The sequence below is a fragment of the Podarcis bocagei genome (genome assembly GCF_964188305.1).
Source record: "Podarcis bocagei genome assembly, chromosome: 1".
Classification (NCBI taxonomy): Eukaryota; Metazoa; Chordata; class Lepidosauria; order Squamata; family Lacertidae; genus Podarcis; species Podarcis bocagei.
This window is the reverse complement of record NC_138125.1, coordinates 33308223-33332220: the sequence shown is the minus strand read 5'-3', so window position 1 is coordinate 33332220 and position 23998 is coordinate 33308223. Positions and strand designations below refer to the sequence as shown.

General features: G+C 41.6%; 3 protein-coding genes across 9 annotated transcripts in view; 1 reads left to right on the top strand and 2 right to left on the bottom strand.

Annotated features, from left to right (window-relative positions):
• Positions 1 to 175: 175 nt before the first annotated feature.
• FAM161B (FAM161 centrosomal protein B) lies at positions 176 to 11426 on the bottom strand. Of its 3 annotated transcripts, XM_081208666.1 has the most exons (10): positions 11113 to 11426; positions 9990 to 10303; positions 9215 to 9759; positions 7871 to 8199; positions 6601 to 6728; positions 6125 to 6292; positions 3505 to 3604; positions 2947 to 3080; positions 1901 to 2006; positions 176 to 1741 (listed from the first exon to the last, which is right to left on the bottom strand). In XM_081208666.1, the coding sequence occupies exons 1-9, from the start codon at positions 11296 to 11298 to the stop codon at positions 1922 to 1924; spliced, it is 1989 nt and encodes a 662-aa protein (XP_081064792.1). In that variant the 5' UTR covers positions 11299 to 11426; the 3' UTR covers positions 176 to 1741; positions 1901 to 1921. The 3 variants fall into 3 exon arrangements, with proteins under 3 accessions (XP_081064792.1, XP_081064791.1, XP_081064793.1); XM_081208665.1 differs by having other exon boundaries at positions 176 to 2006; XM_081208667.1 differs by having other exon boundaries at positions 176 to 2006; positions 11198 to 11280.
• Positions 11427 to 11429: 3 nt separating this feature from the next.
• On the top strand, positions 11430 to 21462 carry COQ6 (coenzyme Q6, monooxygenase). 3 transcript variants are annotated; one of them, XM_081209691.1, is made up of 12 exons: positions 11430 to 11652; positions 12700 to 12834; positions 14049 to 14107; positions 14999 to 15122; positions 15477 to 15607; positions 15986 to 16093; positions 16201 to 16263; positions 16501 to 16608; positions 17733 to 17935; positions 18338 to 18453; positions 19297 to 19463; positions 20550 to 21462. In XM_081209691.1, the coding sequence occupies exons 1-12, from the start codon at positions 11460 to 11462 to the stop codon at positions 20577 to 20579; spliced, it is 1437 nt and encodes a 478-aa protein (XP_081065817.1). In that variant the 5' UTR covers positions 11430 to 11459; the 3' UTR covers positions 20580 to 21462. The 3 variants fall into 3 exon arrangements, with proteins under 3 accessions (XP_081065817.1, XP_081065816.1, XP_081065815.1); XM_081209690.1 differs by lacking the exon at positions 11430 to 11652 and adding an exon at positions 11671 to 11693 and having other exon boundaries at positions 14049 to 14114; XM_081209689.1 differs by lacking the exon at positions 11430 to 11652 and adding an exon at positions 11672 to 11693.
• ENTPD5 (ectonucleoside triphosphate diphosphohydrolase 5 (inactive)) overlaps positions 21063 to 23998 on the bottom strand; it is a 20178-nt gene continuing 17242 nt past the window's right edge. For all 3 annotated transcript variants that reach the window (XM_081209454.1, XM_081209455.1, XM_081209456.1), the window contains exon 14: positions 21063 to 23467. In XM_081209454.1, coding sequence (XP_081065580.1) covers positions 23381 to 23467 — 87 coding nt within the window. In that variant the 3' untranslated portion in view covers positions 21063 to 23380. The remainder of the gene's footprint in view (positions 23468 to 23998) is intronic.

Below are 23998 nucleotides of genomic sequence, written 5' to 3'. Positions count from 1 at the left end.
TTGGCCACTCTGTACCAAAAGTACTGTTGCTGAAGCTTCCCCTATAGCTTCCACTTTATTTTATTTTATTTTTATTTTTTTGGCGGGGGGGGGGGAGATCACGTTTCTACATTATATTTTAAAGACCATATATTTTTGTGAACATATAAAAAGGTGAAAACAATTAATCTTGTAATGCCTTTAAGGTCAAGCACATTTATTATAGCATAAGCTTTCATTTACTTCAGACAGTTCTACTTGTAAAATAGGAAAATGCATAAATCTTTTAATCAGCCTCTGAGCTCAGAATTAACATGGTTTGATATGGACCAGACAGAGCATAATAAATACAGTATTTGTGCCACTCACAAAGTTTTCTGAGCAGCTTAAATATTTAAAAACAATTATAGACCATTAGAACAAGAATACAGCACAGCATAAAAAATATTAACTGAGCAGGGATTAAAAGTTCTGTGCAAAAGCACTTTTTGAAGCAGCTCACGTGTACTTGCAAGCTGTTTCAAAGTAGCTTTTGCAAAGGGTTTAAATGCAGCTCCTGTGCTCTCATTTGCTCAAAAGGGAGTGCAGAGGCTGTTTTAAATCTTTTTGCAAGTCTCCCCACCCACTTTACATCCCCAACCCTCTGGGAATTGGAAAAGGCTTTGCAAATCTCCTGCCACTTCTTTTTTGTGCCTCTGAGATCAGTGAGCAAGGGTTTTTGAGAAGTGGGTGGCCCCACTCACGTCAATTTTGGCCTGCAAGGCAGATCTTGGTAAGAATCTGGCCCATGGAGTCAGAAAGGTCCCCCCCCAACCTGTCCTCAATGAATAAAGTAACTTTAAATGTTACTTTAAATTCTATGAATCTTGGGTTTAATGATTTTTATTCATGTTTTTGAAAATAGAGTTAATTTTTACTAAACGTTCAGATGGAATAACAACTCATCATGCTTTTCAGTAGTTGCTACTAGACTAATATACCACTGCTTTTGGAGCATAGGCACTTCAGTTTACTCCCTAAGCACATTTATCTGTAAGCAAGCCCATTTATCCTCAATCAGACTTACTTCCAAGTAAGCCAGCATAGAATCATAATGGCATCTTGGACTGTAAATCTCAGTGAACTTGTAACAATAAGAAATCTAGGTTGCTAGGGAAAATATAATTTTATTAGCCTTGCATGGCCAAGGGATGGAGAAGAGGATTTAGCATATATCCTCTGGCCATCTTTTGTTTTTAAAAATAGTGCAAATGAGTTACTGAAGGGAAATCTAAAAACTCCTTGTTGCCAACCTGTCTGTAGAAACAAAACTGGCTAAAAACATCTACTGTAGCAATTCCATTGTACAGCTTTCTGAACCTGAGAGGCATAAACGTTTAAAACATTAGTATGGTACTTTTCAATTTAAGTTAGTGCAGAATCTGTATGGGTACCATTAGCATGAAACGTCCAAACAGGATGATACTTCCAGGATCTGTGTCAGCACAGCAGGCTGCATATGCACATACCTCCCCACTTCCACCCACCCAAGTACAGTGGTACCTCTGGTTACGTACTTAATTCGTTCCGGAGGTCCGTTCTTAACCTGAAACAACACTTTAGCTAATGGGGCCTCCCGCTGCTGCTGCACCGCCGCCGCTCGATTTCTGTTCTCATCCTTAAGTAAAGTTCTTAACCCGAGGTACTATTTCTGGGTTAGCAGAGTCTGTAACCTGAAGCGTATGTAACCTGAGAGGGATGGTGCCAAATCTTTTGAGGTTGCCTAAAGAAGTGCAATACATTTGTTATCTATAATCTAGTATATATTATGATTACAAATTTTTATATAAAAGCTTATTAGCTTCAGTTCTTCGTGCTGAAGAAATTGCCTAACCCTGATCTAATGACATTTGATTAAAGGGGAGAAATGAGCTTTAGGCACCTGAAGACTTCCACTGGGTTCCTACTTTGTTTGTAGTATCCTTTGCCCCTCTTCAGCTAGTTCTTGTATAATGCCAGCTTTGGTATTCCTCTGCGACTTATGAGTCCTGTTGATTAAAAATTGTGATTTCAAAATTTCACGCTATAAAATCACTGGAAGTGGTGGTCATAGTTGCAAAGTTCACATCTGAATCCTACTCCTAAGGAGTTCCATACATCCTATATACTGTTTTCCATATTTCATCCTCACAAGAATTGAAAGATACTTTAGACAGTGTGACAAGCCTAAATCCAATCTGTGAGCAGGGACTTTTATTATTATGTCAGTTTATTTCTGAGTCCAGGGTGGCTAAACACATCAATAATGAACCAGTTTTAAAATTCTAAAAACATTCTTTCAACAAGTGATCTTAGGGTTTCCAGGAACAGATTTTTTTCCCCAGCCATGAAATGTCTGAGTAAACAGGAGTGTTTTAAAAATCCTGAAAGTCAATTATGAGGGGAGACACACCGCACAACAGGGGCACCAACTCCAGGGCCCTGGGGCCTGGCCTCTGCCAGCTGGTGCCTTACCTCTGGTGGTGACTGGGCCGGGGCCTGCGCCTCTGCCGTGAGACCTCTGTTGGGGCACATTGCAGCCATGGACGTGCTTCTGGGATGCAGTGGGCCCCTCGCCACCATGACTTTATGACATTGTGGCGCCCAAGTCAGCGCTGCTGCCAAACCAGGAAGGACCTATGAATGGGGAACTCCTGCTGAAGAGGCCCTGTCACATGGAACTGCGAGCTGGGGAGCCCCCAGCGGCACCATCACCAACAAGGCATCACCTGCCAAACAGGTAAGTTTCCTATTTGGGAAGATTCTCTTTCATGTAATTTGGTACCAAGTCAGTTCATCTTGAATTGGGTCTGGTAACTCACTGACAACTTCATGGCTTGTTAAGTGCAAGTTTCTTTCCTTCTCAGCATAAATGCCCCTATATCTAATAGGTGAATGTAGAAGACTATTTTTTACGAAGCTACAGGTGATTTTCTGTTCTTTAAATACCTTTGTGATTCAGACTGCTCCTTCCCTACTAGGTCAGTGGTGTCTCCTCCTTTGCTTTTCACAAATTCTTCATTCAACCCAAACTGCTGCAAGGTGTCTCGAAAAAGCTTCTCTGCCCCCTGACGGGCACCTTGCTGTGGAATTCAGAAGACAGGCGGTTTAGTAGGCCCTCTTCCCTTCATGAATATTTACAGTTATTCCAAGCGATCGCTCTAAACTAGAAAAGTAATTGGATATTTTCTCTCAATATGGAAGAAGCAGTTATATTTTAAAATGTTTGCAAATTCTTTGAACACCATTATATTCAAACATATACCTCAGTTTATTTTGAAAACAATATTTTCCTATTTAGTGTACAGTATTTTCTCTATCATTACAGCTGGTCAACAACTAAATTTTGTTCCCTACCAAACTCTTTTTCCCATGAAGTTTTTTTTACCCTTCAGACTTCCAGAATGGCAAAGCGGTTACTTGAATATTGACTCCCTGCTACAGCCAGCTGGTATTTACTGTTTGATCCTCCAAACCTTGACAGTTTCCCCATACCAAAATAGTTACCTTTGTGACCTGTTCAAACATATATGGTCTGTTTTTCACTCGCAACTTCATCTCTTCTAGTTCCTTTTTATACTCTTGTGTTCTTTTTCGGTCATTTTGCCTGAAACAAAAGGTTTCCGTACTATGCATCATCTTCAGTTACTCTGTGCTGCACTTTTAATTATCGGGTAGGAAGGCACATTTAGATATAGGAATCTCTCCACAGAAATGGGCTGCATATAGATCTGCTATGTGGGTGCGGAAGAACATCTGGGCACCTATGCTCCCTGGCAATTCCTTTATAACATATTTATACCGCTTAACAAAACATTTATAAGCAATTTACATAAAAATAAAAAAGCAATAACATTTCTTAAAAACAAGGTAGGACAAGGTAGGTTGGTGCATCAACCAAAGTTGGTAATGGGTGCTCAGAGCCAACTGGGCCTCTAGCATCAGTGATTGATCTAGCAGCACCCTCAAATGATGCTCTACCTCCAGAATGGGTACAAATTCAATTTCCCAAAACTGAAAAACTCCCACCCATAGGATCTCTGCCTTGTCAGTATTCAGTTACAATTTATTAGTGCTCATCCAGTCCATGATAGCACCCAGGGAAAATAATAATAATAATAATAATAATAATAATAATAATAATAATAATAATAATAATATTTTTTAAAAAACCCAGTCAGACAGAGAAGAGGGGAACAGTAATGAGATGTTGCTTTTTGGGGAAAGCCTTTTAGATCCAAATCTGAATCCCTTTTCTATTACCGTATTTTTCGCACCATAGGGCGCACCGGACCATAGGGCGCACCCAGTTTTTAGGGGGGGAAATCAAGAAAAAAATCTTTCCCCCCCCCAGCCCCAAAGAGCAGCGTACAGGGTGCGCACAACCTCTCCCTGCCGGAGGGGTTGTGCGCAGCTATGGAGCAAGCCAAGTTTTGGCTTCCCCTTTAGCCCCATGCAGCCTCTCCTTGCTGGGAGACGCTGCGCAGGGCTAAAGAAGCCATAGCCCCGTGCAGCGTCTCCTTGCGGAGGGATTGCGCGCAGCTATGGAAGAAGGCAAGGCAGCGAGCGGGATGGATCCCGCTCGCAGTTTTGCCTTCCCCTTTAGCCCCGCGCAGCGTCTCCTTGCGGAGGGGTTGCGCGCAGCTATGGAAGAAGGCAAGGCAGCGAGCGGGATGGATCCCGCTCGCAGTTTTGCCTTCCCCTTTAGCCCCGCGCAGCGTCTCCTTGCGGAGGGATTGCGCGCAGCTATGGAAGAAGGCAAGGCAGCGAGCGGGATGGATCCCGCTCGCAGTTTTGCCTTCCCCTTTAGCCCCGCGCAGCGTCTCCTTGCGGAGGGGTTGCGCGCAGCTATGGAAGAAGGCAAGGCAGCGAGCGGGATGGATCCCGCTCGCAGTTTTGCCTTCCCCTTTAGCCCCGCGCAGCGTCTCCTTGCGGAGGGGTTGCGCGCAGCTATGGAAGAAGGCAAGGCAGCGAGCGGGATGGATCCCGCTCGCAGTTTTGCCTTCCCCTTTAGCCCCGCGCAGCGTCTCCTTGCGGAGGGGTTGCGCGCAGCTATGGAAGAGGGCAAGGCAGCGAGCGGGATGGATCCCACTTGCTGGTTTGCCTTCCCCTTTAGCCCCGTACAGCCTCTCCTTGCCGGGAGACGCTGCGCAGGGCTTTCCTGGCTTTTCTGGGAGGTGGGGGAATTCCCTCACCTCTCGCAAAAGCCTGCAGAAGCCTGAGCTCTTTAAAGGGGCTGCGCGGCTTCTCCTGGCTTTCCTGGGAGGTGGGGGAATTCCCCCACCTCCCGCAAAACCGGCAGAAGCCGCGCGCACTTTAAAAGAGCTGCACGGCTTCTCCTGGCTTTCCTGGGAGGTGGGGGAATTCCCCCACCTCCCGCAAAACCGGCAGAAGCCGCGCGCACTTTAAAAGGGCTGCGCAGGGCTTTCCTGGCTTTCCTGGGAGGTGGGGGAATTCCCCCACCTCCCGCAAAACCGGCAGAAGCCGCGCGCACTTTAAAAGGGCTGCACAGCTTCTCCTGGCTTTCCTGGGAGGTGGGGGGATTCCCTCACCTCTCGCAAAAGCCTGCAGAAGCCGTGAGCTCTTTAAAGGGGCTGCGCGGCTTCTCCTGGCTTTCCTGGGAGGTGGGGGAATTCCCCCACCTCCCGCAAAACCGGCAGAAGCCGCGCGCACTTTAAAAGGCTGCACGGCTTCTCCTGGCTTTCCTGGGAGGTGGGAGAAGGGACTGATGCGGCCAGTCAGTCCCTTCTCCCTCCTGTGGAAAAGCCCGCAAGAGCACACGGAGCTTGTGTGCGGCTTTTGGGGGCTTTTCCCACCTGCCTCCCCCTGCATTCGCTCCATAGGACGCACACACATTTTCCCTTGCTTTTTAGGAGGGAAAAAGTGCGTCCTATGGTGCGAAAAATACGGTACAATATATTATTTTTCAAATTCTGGGGCTGTGTTACCAATTATATCTAAGGATAGTGGTGAGATAAGCATGAAGTGTAAATAAATAATATGACTGCTGTCTGTTGGCTATGAACACTTGAAGCTCAAACCCATTTCTCATACCGAGCTATCAGTAATTCCAATTGAAATGATTTTGCTTCAATAGTACGCTACCAAAGCCAATTAGCATACTGACCAGTTTTGCTTCAGCTTTTCTCTGTGTGTTTCCTCCAAGCTTTTATGGGGATCCAAAGCTTTTGCTCGGCAATTCAGAGACTTATGCATAGCTTGACCTCTCTTTCTCTGCAACTCTGCCCAACGAGCTCCTTCATTTTCCTTGTATTTTTTATCCTCTTGAAGGCGTCTATAAATATACATGCAGATAATGGGATATGATCTTATTTCAAAATAAAATCACTAAGCTTTCCAAAACAAAACATATACAAAGCCAGTTCATATATCCAAGTTAAAACAATATTGTTCAAAGTATATGTGGTACTCTCTTAACTCTGAATTTTAGCAGGCTTTTGGGAATTTTGTTCAGGGGGGGTATCCAAAAGCATAGGTGGCCTCCACCTGCCATGTGGGACAGGCAGGGTTATATTACAAGGTTTTGAAGGCATTGTCTGGATCAGGATGTTCCACCTTTAATTAAATGAGTAAGTTACTCACTTAATAGCAGACTGTCTCTTTCTCACTGCATCTGTGATATATATTGGAAGTGTGTTGGAGGAGAGGGAAGAAAGGTAATTCAAAGACCGACTCCTTTGTATTGGTGCCCTGGAAGGTTGTTGAAAATCCTGAAAGTAAGAATATTTAATATTGATTTTTTTTTAAACACACCTTTTTGTACAATGCTTAGTTGCAGCTGTGCTCTCTTCATATGTATGTATGCATGCATGCATGCATGCACAAATATATATAGTGTTTGCTATTTGTTATTATCAACCTGCAAATGCTTGTCTCTTATGAGGTTCACATTTTTACATTTTTAAAACATTATGCTGACAGGTAAGTGGGGTGAAGAGCTGCCGATGTGGAAAGTGACACATCCTGTACACAACAGGATGTTATCCTGCTACATACATAACCATTTCCTGATTTACAAGAAAATATCTCTTTTTACTCCACGACGGCTAAGATTACACAAGGGTCTTGGGTGAGGCACTTTGCTGAAAGCTTTTTTAAAAAGTCTGAATACACTGTTTCAACCTCTATCTATATGGTTGCTGACACTCTCAAAGAATTCTAATTGGTTGGTGAGACAGGACTTGCCTTTGCAGAAGTAATGGTAGATCTGCTTAAGCAAGAATACAGAAGAACAAGCTTTGCTGATCTAATATTTAACAATACTTTCCACCAGTTTTCCTGGGAGAGATCAGCTGTTAAACTAAACAGCATTTAATTTCCAGGATTCCTTTAAAAACAATTAGGGTTACACTGGCCACTTTCCAGTCCTCGGGTGTGGAGGCTGATTTGAGAGACAATTTAGATATTTTTGTTCAGCAATTTTACATTTATGTGTTTTAAGAACTCTTGGGTGGATGTTGTCTGGGCTTGGTGATTTGTCATTTTTGATTTTGTCTACTGGGGCTAAAACTTCATCTCTCTCTCTGTTTTTCAGATTACCTTCCTTCAAAATTTAGTTCAGACACTCTGATTTGCTATTTAATATTAATAGTAATAAAGCTGTTATTTACTATTTGAAATACACTTCAATAGAAGTACTACTACTGTTAAGACTTCAAGCATAAGTTGGTGCCATTGAGACTCTTCTTGTTTTATTCCGTAACATTTGTTCCAAAGAAAGCCGACCTTGATCTAAAACTATCTCAACACTGAGTTAAATGGATGGTAAAGTATATTTGGTGTTTTGCACTCATGAGTGATTTGTATGTAAAGGAATACAAAGTGGTACAAAGATAAAAGCAATCCCTTTTACCATCATCCCCGAACTAGGCACTTGATGTTTGCAACAGAGATTAGATGTTCTAAGTCTGAATGGTTTATTATGAGTTGTTTCTTTGATTTCTTGTTTGCTTAAAGCTTCTCTCTGGAATGCCCAGTAAAGTCCTTCAAAGTCAGGCACAGATGTATTGATTCTTGGTTTAAAACTGAAGTTATCTTGCAGAAAGCTCAGTTTTTTCTCCCTGTTTATAGAGGTAATTTGGGATCCTTTTTTTCTCTTGCCAAGCTCAATAGGAGCCCAGGAACTTTCCAATAAATCCTTGGCTCTCATCTGAATACGGATTTTTCGTAAGAGTTCAGCTTCTGGGGAGTAAAAGCAACAGTGATGAACAGTAATGAACGGGCTGGGAGAAGGTATGTAAATCTGGCTAATGCAACAGAAGAAAAGTGTTAATGACACTAATAACAAAAGAGGCTAATGGTTGAGCCAAGCGTTAAAGCAAAAGCAATAAAATGAAAATCCAGAACATTTGAAACTGCCTAACACGTATCTTTTCCAAATAAAAAACTAGTTACAGGATATATCATGCAGCACAACTTAATAATGCTCATTCTTTTTAAATTTCTATTTTCTATTTTTTTTCAAGTTCTTTTTCAAAAACCTGTGTATTCTAGAAAGGAAAATGATCAACATGAAGTCTCCCAGACCTTTGGCTAATTAAACAATCAATTGCCTTTTAAACAGTGGGGGGGAGGCATAGTTTTTGTATGTTACTGTGTTTTGTGTTTTTGAGTTTTTATATTGTAAACTGCCCGGTGATCCTCAGATCAAGGAGTGTATAGAAATTTAATTTAAAAAAATAAAAAAATGAAATTTGCATAGCCCTGCTTCAGGAACAAGCCAAGAGGAGCAATTCATTTCTGGATACATTTTACTATTAAGAAGAATTCCCCAAAGGGATGGTACAGGTTGGCAACCTTAAAGAGAAGGATACAGTTCCTAGCCATCACCGTTTTTCAGGCTAATCAGCTCCAGAGGTTTATGAGGTGGGGCAGAGGCCAAGGCCCTGAGGATGCCCAATTCATCAACCATTGCAAATCTGTAGCATCAGAGAAGTTTCCTCCTAATTTTTATGTGATTGTTGATCACCTTCCCTGAGTCCTGTTTTTACTAATTCCACTGATTGGTCCTACTCACTCTGAGATAAGAAATGTGTTTTGTGATATGGCAGGATAAAAGGCCTATTTTCTTTTATTTCTTTTGTACTGGTATGACAGACAATGAATCTACTAACTGGAATGTCTCCTATAGCAGATGAAGACGATACCTTCATACCACCATTAGATATTGTTGACAGTGCATTAAAAGCTGTTTTACCTTTGAGTTTATCCCCAAACATTGGTTCATAGGTGGACTTGGGGATCTTCTTCCTGACTTTTGGCACTGATTTCTCAACTGGAGTCAATACTTCTAGCATCTTCTGTCTGATGACCTCCTTTCGTTTTTCTTCTTTTTCCTGAAAACTGAAAGGTTTTTGCATTGAAAGGAGTAGTTCTCTTCTCTTTTGTGTTTCCACCTGTCTACGAATTTCATTCTTTTCCATTATTTCTTGGTAGAGTGGCAGATAGATGTGAGCAGGCACAGGTTGTGCTCTGAACTGTTTCTGGCATTCAGCTTCTTCTAGGCTTTGTCTTTTGTACTCAGCTGATTCAATTTCAAACAATGCATGGGACTTCAACTTTCTGCGAGCTTCTCGAAGTGTCATATTGAAGGGTTGAGGGACAGTGATAGGGGAGATCCATGTAGCTGAAGCACTCTTTGATCTTGAAAAGGACTGAAGAAACGAATGATGATTTTGCTCATCTTTTGGGTTATCAGCAGTGATGTTAGTCAATGAACTGAACCTTCTTAGGTTGCCAGATCTGAGGATATGGTAAAAAATAATGTTATCAATGCCAAATAAATCAAAAGAAAGGTTATATTTGAGAACTTTGAATAAATGAGATAGTTTAGGAGTAATGATACACTAAGATCTATTTCATTATTTTATGAAATCTGTTGTCCAACAGGAGCATTCAAGACCACTGTAAAAACTTTATGCCTGCGTAGGAGAATCATGGTATGGATTTCATTAGACTCTTTTGCATCTCACCTCAAAGCTTCATGGAACTTTGATGGCAATGTCAACCTTCCATTTTCCTGGAAAAAATCTTCCAGCTCCTTGTTCTCCTCTGGTGGTTCCAGGTGGTTTTCCAACTGTACCTGGTACATCAGACCTAGTTCTAACAAACATTGTCTGTTTTTCCTTTTGAGGGCCTGAAGCGAGTCGTAAAAATCTTCTGCTGAATTCGAGGCACCTACTATTTGTTCCTCTGACTGGAGGAAATCTAGCAGCTCACCGCCATCGGGCAGAGAAACATTACTACCCAGTTGCAAGTCTGGAGACTGTGCTTTAATTGGAAACACCTAGGCAAATCAGAACAGCAAAACAAAGGTTTCAAACACAGAAGAAAAAACTATTTTGAAAATGCATTTCCATTTGAAATACTGTATACCACTTTGCACTTTGTATACCTGAAGGAGCGTCTCCACCCCCATCGTTCTGCCTGGACACTGAGATACAGCGCCAAGGGCCTTCTGGCGGTTCCCTCACTGCGAGAAGTGAGGTTACAGGGAACCAGGCAGAGGGCCTTCTTGGTAGTGGCGCCCGCCCTGTGGAACGCCCTCCCATCAAATGTCAAAGAGATAAACAATTACCTGACATTCAGAAGACATCTGAAGGCTTCAAGGAAGTTTTAAATGTGTGACATTTTAGTGTATTTTTGGTCTTGTTGGAAGCCACCCAGAGTGGCTGGGGAAACCCAGCCAGATGGGTGGGGTACAGATAATAAATTATTATTATTAAACCAGCATTTCCCCCCCCCCCAACAAGCCTGTGCCCAGTTAACTTGGGAGTAAAGAAAGACCCCTTGAACTTTGGGTTCACATGCAATGGGATCCCACCGATGCACGAGAGAGGTTATTCCTTGTAAAAAAAAATAATTTTGTTTAAATTAAATTGTTATTTGCTATTTGTGGTGACTGTTGCTGTTACAGGTCTGGCCCGCTCCCCTCTGCCGCCCATCGGTTTCCTCCAGGGATGCCCTCGCACTTCCATCCCCATCATACCCGACCCCCATTTCCCGCTCAGGTGAAGCCGCTGAGGAGCAGCCATGGCAACGAACAACCGCCGCCTGTTGCCATGGTAACAGACCGCTTACAACCGCCCCGCATACCCGTCGAATCTCTTCCTTCGGGAGCACCGCTTCGGCCCCGCCCGCGGCCCCCTGAGGTTCCGACACTGTCATCGCCCCCTCGCACCTGCTGCGCCGCCCGCAGCGCTCCGCCGCTACCAGCTCGCCGTGCCCGCTTGTAGCTCTAGCCAATAGGCACCCTCCTTTTTTGTGTCGCTCCTCGCACATTGGCCAATGACCGCGGTCCGTTTTCCGTAGCTCCCGCCCAACCCAGTAGAATTCTCGGCTCTCATTGGTCCGGTTCTGTTGGCCGCTCTCGGTTGCCAAGGTGCTGCTGAGGTGAATGCGAGGTACGCGAGAGTGACGTGAGCGTCACTTCCCCCCACAAAATGGCGGCCGTGGTGGGTCTGTCACCGTGCCGGGGCGTTGGGCCCCTTTTCGGGAAGGGCCTCTGTCTCCGGAGCGGCCTTGCCCGTTCCCTCGTGCGGCGGGGCTTGGTGAGACCCAGTGGCTCGACGGCGGTGTACGACGTGGTGGTATCGGGTGGCGGCATGGTCGGGACCGCCATGGCTGCTGCACTGGGTAGGAGGCAGATCACCAGGCTAGAGACCCTCCTTGCACAGGTCATATTCGTAATTTTAATCCCTGCAAGCTCCTGTCCTCGGGCTCGTTGGTGGTATATAGGGAACCATTGGCCCTCCCGACGTAATTTAGGCAATAAATGCGTTGTGGGCTACAGTGTTTACAGCTGTGCTGATGTATATACATTGTTACTGTTTTCTTCAAATACACCATTTTAGCGGTGAATCTTCGCGATATGGACTGAAATCTCGTGTCGGTCGTGTTGAGGAGTTTGATACCAATTATGTATTTCGCCAACATTCAGTGCATGCCAGTGGCAGCACCTGAATAGACTGGAGGAACAGCTCTCTAAAGGGCTTTAACTGTAACAATATTCCAAGGTTATTGGTGCATGGAATACTCTGGCTTCGTCCAAATATTGAAGAATGCATTAACTTGTATTCTTCTGATCAGGTGGAGTTTGTTGTTAACAGTGTTAGCTTATTCAGTAAAAACAACAAGGAGTTTTGTGGCACCCTGAAAACTAACACTTTGTGGCATAAGCTTGAAAGAACTAGTGTCCATTTCATCAGAGTCCGTTTCAAGTGCTGCCCTGAGTTGTTTTTGTGAATATTTACTCATATGTACACTGACATATTTCTGCATTTAATTTTACTTCACTGCTTACAACCCCCTCCCCCCTCCGCTGCAACCATGTGTTTAGATATCAGAAACTCAGGAAAACACATTATGTATTGGATGAAGTGGACTGTATTCTACAAAAATCTATACTATAATTTAATTTTTGTTTTTAAAGTGCCACAAGATTCAAGTCATCTCAAAAGCTTTTAGTCGCTATTTTTTAAATCAACAGTTTATTTAGGCTCTAAAAGAGAAAAGCTAGAACTGTTAGCTTTCACTTTTCGGAGTTAAAGAGTGCTAAACAATTCTGCACGTTCAGGGGAAGATGTAAAATAGATCTCTTGTAAACTCCTGTTGCAGAATGTTAAATTATTGATTAATCTTGGTTAAAATGTTATTAAACATCTGGCTTTTTCTTTTAATAAGGGCATGATGTTCATCTGTCTGATAAGAAAATTCTGCTACTTGAAGCCCGTCCAAAGAAAGTGTCTAACCAGTTGCCCAAGAGTTACAGTAATAGAGTCAGTGCTATCACCCCTGGTTCAGTCACACTTCTCAGTAGTAAGTATAGCATTCGCCCGTTATTTGGTTGCCAACTATGCGTGCATGGTGTTTTGATGTTGGAATATGAAATTACAGATGTGAGTCTATAAAACCTTGTGTGCCGCATAGGATACTGGCTTGGGATAGATGGGGAGATTAAACCCCATACATTGTAGAACTGGCTTGAGTCACCTAGAGTAGAATGCACTTGTAACAGTCACTTGTTGAAATTAATTTTCAGGTTCACACATGAGCTCTTTGTTTGGAGGTCAAAAATGGTTACCAGCCTGTCATATTTCTGGCCTCAGTAATCCTCTAGTGTTGTACCTAGCATCTAATAAAATTGACTGTTGATGTGAAATTCTGGAGTTTCTTACTACAATATGTAGTGATAGCTGCTTTAAAAGGGCAGCTTAAAAGCTGGGCAACTCTAAAAGGGAATTAGACAAATTCATGGAAGTTAAGGCTATCAAGATCTGTTTGACTGGACCTAACTGTCCAGGGATCCTTTACCTTTATCTTAGTCATGTATTCCCATCAATATCAGGCTATACGAGTCTGAATACCAGTTGCTGAAAAAACATAAACAAGAGGGTACTATTATGCACATGTCCTTGTGGCCACTTTGTGAACAAAATTCTGGACAAAATGAGCATTTGGTCTGATTCAGCAGGATTTTCTTTGTGTTATGATTTCCTAGTTAGTTGCTTATTGGGACATGTCCAGATTACATCACTGTTTCTGTTCATAATTGCTTGGCTCTGTGCATTGGGGGTATTTTCTTAGAAATTGTCGAGTATAATTAAATGGTGCACCATTCCTTTAGTCAGCTTCTGACAAACATCTTAGAACTTTCCTCTTCATAACTGCAAATCTGCTCATCTGTGAAACGACAGGTGCTTTTTCTTATTTATCTCCCTAAAATAGTTTATACAGACAACTAAGCGTTTGGAGGAATGCAGGTTACTCATTGCTACTCCAAGGTTTGCCCTGAAGCTTCCATAACAGTGTCCTTGCTTTCACCATCCTTGGGGACTTCACTGCTTTTGTTTCTTACAACCCTCCACATCCCAACTAGACAGTTGGGCCACAGTCAAACCACAAGCAAATAAGGGAGAGTAGAAAGAAACCAGATGGAAATAGTGAGGGAATTTGAATTGGTACTGAGGGTTCCCCATTAAAAGTTTGCAGAGTGTCAGAACAATTCCTTTAACGTTCTCTTTCTTTTCTAGGTTTTGGTGCTTGGGATCATATTTGCAGTATGAGAATCAAGCCATTTCGGCGGATGCAGGTGCCTGGTACTGCAACATATATACTGTGTCTGTGGGTGGTAATGTAATTATTAAGTCCATGCAAGCAAGGACATTCTATTTTGTTTCTGGGGTCTTGTTCAAAGGGTTCATATATATTCTTTGCAGGGAGATGTGTAAACTAAACTCTCAACAGGAACATTAGTATTTCCTGGTGGGTTCCCCCTTTGCACAGGCCTCAAAAGTGTGAAAAGAGGATAACTCAGTCATGCACCCTCGGTTGCTGCTTCCATGTGCATGTTAAGTTGATTAAGGTTAACTAGTTATGTGTTAATTACCTGAACGTAGCCTCCAGGAAGTGTACCATAGCCTTGCCACTTGCTCAGTGTCCTCAGAAACCATTAGGTGGGAGGTGTACATACAACTGAACTCATGTTTTGGGGCATCTACTTTTGGAACTCTCTGCTTATTGATATCAGGCAGGTGCCTTTACTGTTTTTGGTGCCTGCTTAAAACATTTTTGTTTACGTGAGCCTATCCAGACATGTAGATGTTGACATCTTTTAATCTCTTTTCCTGTTAATTTTTATTATTTTTGAATGTTCTGGTTTTTAACTGTATTTGTTGATAATTTTAATGTTTCTCATAAGCTTCTAAGAGATTTCACAAGCAGTATAAAAATACTGTTAAATAAAAATATAAGTGAAGTGCTTTGAGTTCTTAAGAATGGCATATAAATAATAAGTAGTGGACCACTTGGAGAAGAAGTGTATTTTTGTATTTGCTTTCTTTTTCACACTAATGTCATTGTCTTGATTCTCCATTTATCAGAGGTTACCTTGCATTTTGTACATCACGATAAAGGAGAAAATGTCTGTTCTTGGGTCTTGTATCCTCTTTGCTGTTGTTAATACTGTTCCTCTTCTCTACAGGTGTGGGATGCTTGTTCTGAGGCCATGATAATCTTTGATAAAGATAACTTGGAAGACATGGGTTATATAGTGGAGAATGATGTTATCATGTCTGCTCTAACCAAACAGCTGGATGCAGTTTCAGGTAGGAGCTACTTTCTCCAATATTGGTTTACGTGAAACTCTCTGTTATTTGGGTTGAGTGGAGGCATGTGATAATTGGATACATTTATGTCCATCATATAACTTGGGGTTATAGCAATCAACTTTAGAAGTATAGAAATTAAATAAATAATGATTATGCTTTCTTGAAATTGGGTCCTTTTCAATATGGTACAGTGTCTCTGCCAGTAGCTTAGAAACTCGGAGATACCTAACCAACAGCCAAAAAAGTACTTAAAGATAGGAATTCGGCAAATTAGTGAGCTGTTCTGCCTGAGTAGTTTAGGTTTCTTTGCTTCCCTCATTTGGTGACATCAATATATTGTGCCCCCATCAGACCGTGTTGAAGTTCTTTACAGGAGCCGAGCAGCTGGCTACTCCTTGCCCCTTCCTTATGAAACCTCTGACTCAAGCCCTTGGATCCAAATTGATTTAGCAAATGGACGCAGGCTACAGACCAAACTGTTGGTAAGTAAGCCTTCATCTTCTGTTTGGTCAGGCACTATCTCTTCCTAGGTTCTTCCGTTGGATTTGGTTGTAATCTCATGTGGTGCTACTCAATCAGCATGAAGGATTATAATGGTTAGTAGTAAAACATGTTCAGTGTGGTTATACTTGGATTAACATTGTGGTTATAAACATGCTTACTAGGAAGCAATTAAATATGATGACATACTGGGTATAGGAAAAAACCATTTTTATACATAAAGAAGCTATATATTGAAGTGCAGAGGAAATATTTGGGTTTCTATAACTAGTTAGTGGCTGATTATTCATAATGAGACTTGAAGGAATTCATTTTTGTTAAAACTGTTAATGGGTTCTTTTAATCTCTCTTGTCCACAGATTGGTGCAGATGGGCAGAACTCCATAGTCCGGAAGGCAGCTGGTATTCAAAATATTCAGTATCAATATGGACAGTCAGCTGTAGTTGCTACCCTTCACTTATCTGAGGTCAGATCCTAGAAAAATGGTCATTTGGGCTGTATCTTCTGAACAGTCAAAACAGGTGATGGAAACTTGATAATATGAATTTGTCTTCTGGTTTTCATGTGCTGCAGGCAACAGATAACAACGTAGCATGGCAGAGATTCCTCCCATCAGGACCAATTGCTCTCCTCCCGGTAAATAACTTAGTAACACTTGATTTGCCCATTTTTTATATTTGTCTTCCTTTTGCCTTTCTTTGTTTAAGTGCTAGTTTGATATTAAAAAAAATCAGTTACTGTATGTTGTTTTATGTTCATTAATCCTCCTCTTAAAGTTATGAACTCCTTGCACTTGTTTAGGGTGGGGGAAGTTATTTTTTAGAGACGTAATGGTTGGATATTTTGTGTTTTTAATTCCTGGTGCTGGGTCAGCTCTCTGACACTGTCAGCTCTTTGGTTTGGTCCACGTCACATGAGCATGCATCCCAACTTCAGAGAATGGATGAGGAAAGTTTTGTGGATTCTATCAATTCTGCTTTTGTGAGTACCTTCCTCTTTTTATTTATGTTCTCCTAGCAAGAGGCACGAGAATCAATAAGTTAGGGTGGTATTCAAAAAAACAAGTTTGGGTGGTATTCAATTACGTTTTGCTTAGAGTAGACCAGTGGAAATGGACTTAATTTAGTTATGTTCATTAATTTCAGTGGGTGTGTTCTGAGTATTTGAATGTCACCCTTTATTTCTAATAAGTTGTGTGTTTGTGGTAATTCCTGTGCAGAGGGAATATATTTCTAGCATCAGTTGGAGATGGAACAGATCTTTCTTTCTTTCTTTCTTTCTTTCTTTCTTTCTTTCTTTCTTTCTTTCTTTCGCTGTGAGCAAGTAGTTGGTTTTTCCCCCTTAGCAACCAGACCTTGTGAAAACAATTTTTATTTTGTGTAACAGTTCAGCTCACATCTTTTGGCACACTGCCAAATGTAGTCATTTATACATTGTGAGGAGACACTGAAAATAGTAACTAAATTAATTCATGCTTAGATATCCCATACAGAAGTTCATGTTTTTGGCTACTGAAATTGAAAGTGAAGTGCTGAACTGGTTTTTGAAGCTTTGTCATAGTCTTCAGTAATACAGATGTCAATCTTTCCACTTTATGTTGCACCATATGTGGTGATTGTTTACATATTTTATACTTTAGCTTTGAAATATTGTGCATGGTCATTGGTAATCTTGTACTGTATTACACTGGCAATATAGAAGCTACCATAGCAGAGTGGTAATATGAGAAGCTATGGCCTACATGAGGGTATCCTTTGCTAGAATACCTCCTCATGCCACCATCTCCCTCTTTGAAGGTTAGATAGATAGTGGAATGCTCCACCCATCTGAAATGCAAATTCTGTGTTGTCTTGCTTTTATTTCATGCATGAAACACATGGAGTCGATTTGCAAAAACCGAGGCCCTGGTGGTTGTGGACCCCACCATAGGTTTCTTGTGAGTCCTGTATGCAAGATATTTTGCGGGCAGATGATTAGGAGAGAAACTATTTTATTCTAAGATAAGGATTTCTTAAAACTTAGTAGAGTTTCAATTCTGACTCTCATACTCTTGTAATCTATTGGTAATATTAGGGTGTTGTATAAATAAATCTATCGTTATTCAGTGGAGCAACGCAAATCACTCTGACTTCATTGATACTGCTGGATCCATGTTCCGATCTGCTGTCTCTCTCTTGATGCCATCGGGGACTGCAGCCCGTCAGCTGCCCCCAAGCGTTGCAAAAGTGGATCCAAAGAGCCGAGCTGTGTTCCCTCTTGGACTGGGGCATGCAACAGAATATGTCCAACACCGTGTGGCCCTTATTGGGTAATTGCACATTGAGGAACTTTAATGCTGCGATAAGGGTAGATTTGGTCTGGGAAGAGGAGTTCTTAACTGATGGGAGTATGCTGTTTTTAGTTCCGGAGGTTGAGATTCTTGAGGGTATAACATTAATTTTGGAGGGATTGGTGGATTGTGTCTGGAGAAAACACATGTCTACCTAGTTTAACCCATGTCCCTAGACACTAGAATGTTAACAGGGATGAATACAAATTGTGGGAGAAGTCAGCAGGTATCAAGTGGGGTGTTCGTTTAAGGTTCTAGTGAGGGACAAAAAAGAGCTTTTGAGCCCCATATAGTGAAACTCAGGCAATAGTACTTGGCAGGGTTCTTGTGGAGTACCAGACTTTGTAACTGGCATAAGCTGACATTATCCTTTCCTTTTAGGGATGCAGCTCACAGAGTACATCCTCTTGCAGGTCAGGGTGTAAATATGGGCTTTGGTGACATAGCCTGCTTGAGGCAACTTCTCAGCGCTGCAGCATTTAATGGGAAAGACCTAGGTAAGAATTAAAAACTCTGAGGGAACTGATAGCACAGGCGACTGTCAGCTTAAGGGGGGGTTATGTTCCAAGTGATAGTCAGAACACACTGGATGCAGTGGTGGGTGGGATTGCCAGTTTATTTTCCTGGATGCCCGCTCCCCCTTTTAATTTTTTTGCCATGCATGTAAAGCCGAAGGCACACAGGTTAAATGTGCCTAAGTTGCGAGTTACCTGTAATATGAAATGTCACTTCTAGGGTCTCTGCCATTCAACTTCTTGATGTACGATGTGTTTAAAGTTCTGGCTACTAGCTTTAGGAATAACACTACCCATTTTGGGGTATTTGTGGCAGGAACATTTTGTGCCTCACATTTTGTTCTCCTATAGACTAGGAGAAGCATTTCTCTGAAAATAGGAAACTGATGCCACCAGATTGGAGTTAATAAGGAAAGGACAAAGCTGCAACATGCCACCTATTCTCATTTACAAAAAGCTGTTTTAGAAAATGCTAATTCAAGATGTGCTAGTAGGAATCCAGGGTGTTAACACACTCTTATGTATTATTTGGGTCATGAATATATTACTGTTTTCCTGCTGTGATTTACACGGAATTCCAGAATGCCTGACTATAGAGGCAACATAATTCACCATCTGGGATGCAATAGTACCACTGTTGTGCTGCTGCCCATCCAACATATGACAGAATATGACCAAAAAAAAATCCTTGCCCAGGATGAATTTCTTAACATACTATGAGTCAGCCCTGATTGAATAACTTTGTAGATGGAATCTAGCTCATAGGTACCTGTGGTGCAGCTGAATCACAAGTTAATTTACTCTGGAATAATCTTTCTGTTCTAGGCTCTTTAAAGCATCTACTACAGTATGAAAGAGAGCGGCAAAAGCACAACCTATCTCTCTTGGCTACAACAGACTTATTAAAGAGGCTGTACTCTACAAATATAGCTCCTTTTGTACTGCTAAGGACATGGGGATTGCAAGCAACTAATGCTGTTCCTCCAATTAAAGTAAGTTTTTTTTTAAGTTGCTTATTAAGAAATTAAGATTAAGAATTTTGCTTAATCCCAAATAAGAGTGTTGCAACCAGGGTGTAGCTTCCCTAAGTATGTGTCTCCTTCCTATAGAAAGGTTACTCAGTCACCAGCATTTAGACTAGGGCACTACATCTAGAGCCTATATAGTTGATTATTATTTATATCTCGCCTTTCTCCATTTGGTGGACTCAAGGTGGGTACCAATTCAGATGAATTTCTGGAATTAAACAATTTGCTGTTATGGTTCAAGAGGGAGGAATGGTTCCTTCTTTATAGGAACTATCCAATTTCCCAGCTCTCACCTTGAGCCTCACCAGGTGTTTGTAGAGACGAATGTATGAACACGCTGTAATTTCCAAGTGCAATGGGATGTGTCTAAAATGGCACTGACCTATGGGAAACATTTACGGTACAGTGATATTTGAACTAAAACCAAACCAATAGCCTGTAGTTTGCACTTCGGTAATTTGGTTTGGCCCAATTTTTTCTTTCCTATGCCAGGTGGCAAGGTAACACGCAAATGCAGGAAATGGGGTCATCTTATTTCCTACTAGGATAATCTAACATCTTAGAAAAGGTATCATAACTGCTGTCTTTGGTCCAACCATGCTAGTTCCCCCATTAAGTGTGCTTGGTGAACAGTACTAGCGTGTCTGGAGCAACACAAACTCCACAAGCTGGCACTATCCACGCAGACCCACAATACAGCATCTATGGCAGTCTTTCATATCCTGAAGGGAGGTGTGAACTGGTTAAGTAAGAAGTGTTGCCATTTGGTGCCTATGAGAGATTACCCTAAAGGCTTCTGGTGTAGCCTCTCATTTTCAGCTGGGAGAGCTACAGAGCTGAGTAGATTTTTATAGGATTGCACTGTTAGTTTATTATGTACTTAAGAAGTGTAAAGCAAACAAAAGCTAGCTTGTGCATGTCATAGCTGATGACATTGGAGTAGAGCTGTCTTAGTAATCTTGCTTTAGATCCCCTCTGTGCCCTGTCCAGCAGCAAAGGGTGACAGAGCTTCATCAGAAATAGAAATAATGTTCGTTCTTCTTTCTTTAGGAGCAGATCATGGCTTTTGCTAGCAAGTGACATCCTTGTGACTCTAGGATAATAGTTCCTGAGTGGTTGCTATATACTCACCAATTACAAAGACTGTGTTTGAAATGGTATTAAAACAAAACGGGGAGCACAGTATTTCCTTACGTTTGCCGATTGTGGCTGAAGTTCTTCTTTCCTCCAAGAGTACCAGCAGATTGTTTTCTTCTAGAATGTCAAGGTCTATCTCTAATCTGCCAGAGTACTGGATCTGGAGCTCTGAATATGGGCCTTGAAAACAGTATTGTTGGAATGGATTTACTTGTATCCAGTTTGAAGATCATATGCAGGGTTTTTTTTTTTACTGCTTCGGACAAAAGATTCTGAGCTGCAAGCTTAGTCAGCATCTCTTTCAGCCTTGGTGGCTGCGAAATAGAGGAACAGAATGTTGCTCCCTCTTCAAGACTGCAATGATTCTCTTCTACCTCCAAGGACTGCAAGATTGAGACTCAAGTTACAGGATGGAGTCTGAGAACATTTTGTTAAAAATATTGTTTAATTACTAAAATAGACATTCAAACAGCCCTGTCATAGTCATGTGCCAAACAACCAGGCCAGACATTATCAGTTTAATGGCATTACAGCACCAAGTAATGTGAACACAACTAATAAGCAAGGATATTTACGCTATCGTCTGACAATTAACTACTTTCAGAACTTGTCTGAAAAGATATTCTAAGGCTTATCAGCACTCAACCTGTACTTGCAATGCTACATCTGTGGAAATTTATTTAAGAGGGGCTCAGTCTGCTTAACAGTTTAGCTTAACTTTTTAAAATAGGTTTAAGCTAAACCAAAATAAGTGTCCTTTCAACCTACAAGATTATGTAAAACTTAATCTGCTTTCACTTCTGACTTCTTAAAAACTCTTAATTTAGTACACTGTTAAATATGTGCTTCTTTCCTCCTCCGCCAATTACATAGGTGCTTTTGAACAAGGCCACTGTACAGATCATTATACTGTGAATAATCTCATTGCACTAGGAAAGGTATGGGCATTTGTGGAAGCAAGATAGAATTCTGTACCACCACCACCACTGGGATCATAAGAGGAAGAAACTACTTGTCTGTCTTGTGCCCTACCTGACAAACTCAACTGGTGCCCAGTTTTGGTTGGTCTCTTAATTAGCAGCAGAAGTTACTCATCAATCAAAACACGTAGTACCTGAAGAAATAAAGACCCTGAATTTTTCAAACATAGGTTAACTTTGGTAGAGGAAGAGCAATGCCAAGAAAAAAGAATCTTGTGCCTGAGTTTACAAATGAGGTTTCAGAGGAAAAGTTTATTATGAGTTTTAACAAACTATGTTGCTCTGGTCCAGTACCAAACATTTTGCTTCCAGTTTGCCATCTTCTTTACCACTTGCCTCATGGGACAAGAAAGCAAGGTGCAGAGAAGATGGGCTTTGATTTGGGGTTATAGGGATAAGTTGAGAAGAATTAATGAGTTCAGACACTTAAAGAGAGGATAGTGCAGAATAGTTTCTGCCAAACTAAGGCTTCCATTATAATCTTCTAATGTATACCGAAATAGGTAGAAATAAAGGCTTATTTGGGGCAATAGGATACACAGTCAAAAGGCTAATCCTATGCACTTACTTGTAAGTCCCAATGAGCTAATAGGAATTACTTCAGAGCAAACATGCGTAAGATGCACTGTAAGTGTCCCAACTTTGTATTCTGCAGATAATGCCAGAATACCTTTTCACATCCAGTAAGAGGGCAGTAGGCCAAAAGTGTTGTCAAATGAGATATTGGGTTGGCATGTCTTGACCTAATTTGGTCAAGGTTTCTTTAGCAAGCGTTTACACTGTACTGGTATATCTGGACAATGCAGAGATGAAACACTTTGTGCAGTGGCTACCATGTTAAGTCTCATATTTATGCAGTCTGAAATGTCCTGCTCAAACACAGTGTTTAAGGTGTGACAGCATGTAGTGCATCAGCTTCAGTGGTAGTCCCATGCTGGGGTCCAGTTAACCATACTATTTTCCAAGGAAGTTTATTTGGGAGGCCTTCATTTGCAACTGGAAGGAGGCACCAGGATGCCTTGTATTAAAAGTTTCTTTAAGGCTAGACTGAGAAGCAAATTATTTATGTCAGTTCATCCCCAGCACTCCTCATGGTCCTCCAAAGTAGCCAGAAAATGCTTATATACAAGCCTTTGCTTGCTCTCAGCTTTAGAGATGTAAAAAGGAGATAAGTTTTTGGGATGTTCCTAAAGTCTTTACTGCCATGTTTAGCCAGCTACGTATATGTGAGGGTTGACAAACAAGTTTTTCCACTGACTGTCACAACTAAAGCTCCACCAGTTTCAGCAGCCCTCTTCAGGAGTCGACTAATCTTAAAAATCTCAACTTGTTAAATGTCAAAGGGTTGGTAAATGGCACACTCCGGCTTTGTTTAAAAACAACTCATTACGTAAGCATCTATTTGAGATTTGAATCTTAAGTTTCATGCACAAGAAGGCCTGCAAAATATTATTGTGGAGGAAGATCAATATTGGGATGCATTGGTACCAAATGTGTACAAATGCCTTGGCTAAAGATGTGCTTCACCTCTGCACAAGATCAGCTCCAAAGCTATAAACCCAGAATTCAGGCCCTTTGGCATCAGTTAAGCAATTGTACAACGTAGCATATCTTACTACCCTAGAAGGACCCAACTTATTACAGCTTGGAACCACTCAGTCTTAAAGGTAACCAGTTCTACTTTGGTCTGTGTTTGGCTGTATGCTCATCAGAATTGCCTTTTCTTCTTTCAAGAAAATATAATATTCTATAGATGATGTTTTCTCAATGGGAGAGTCCAAGAGATTGCAGGAGGTGAAAGGTAGCACCTAGAGCCCAGCTTGTCTCTATGTTGTTCACTTTCTTTGCCAGCTGTAAAAGAAGAAAAGTAAAAGATCAATTACCCTTGTTCCAATACAGACATTTTAGGCAGAGTACATTTTTAGTGTATAGGCTGAGTATATTTTCCAGTATAACTCCAGATGGATATGATAGAAAGTACAGTTGCAGTAAAAATAACTGCAAGTTAGATCTCAAACAAGGATATCTGACTACTGGACACTAAGCAGCACTAAAGTCAATTTAAACTGGGAGTTAACTACTGCAACTACTTACTAATGAACAGTGACTTCCTACTGTTATGAGTTTAAATAAGAAAAGTATTCGTTAAAATCCCATACTGTTAAGTTTGAGCTGCATTTGACTAGAAGAAAAAAACAGGAGCTGCAAAGACACTTAGCAGGCGCTGTGGGTTAAACTACAGAGCCTAGGACTTGCCGATCAGAAGGTCGGCAGTTCGAATCCCCATGACGGGGTGAGCTCCCGTTGCTCAGTCCCAGCTCCTGCCAACCTAGCAGTTCGGAAGCACATCAAAGTGCAAGTAAATAAATAGGTACCACTCCG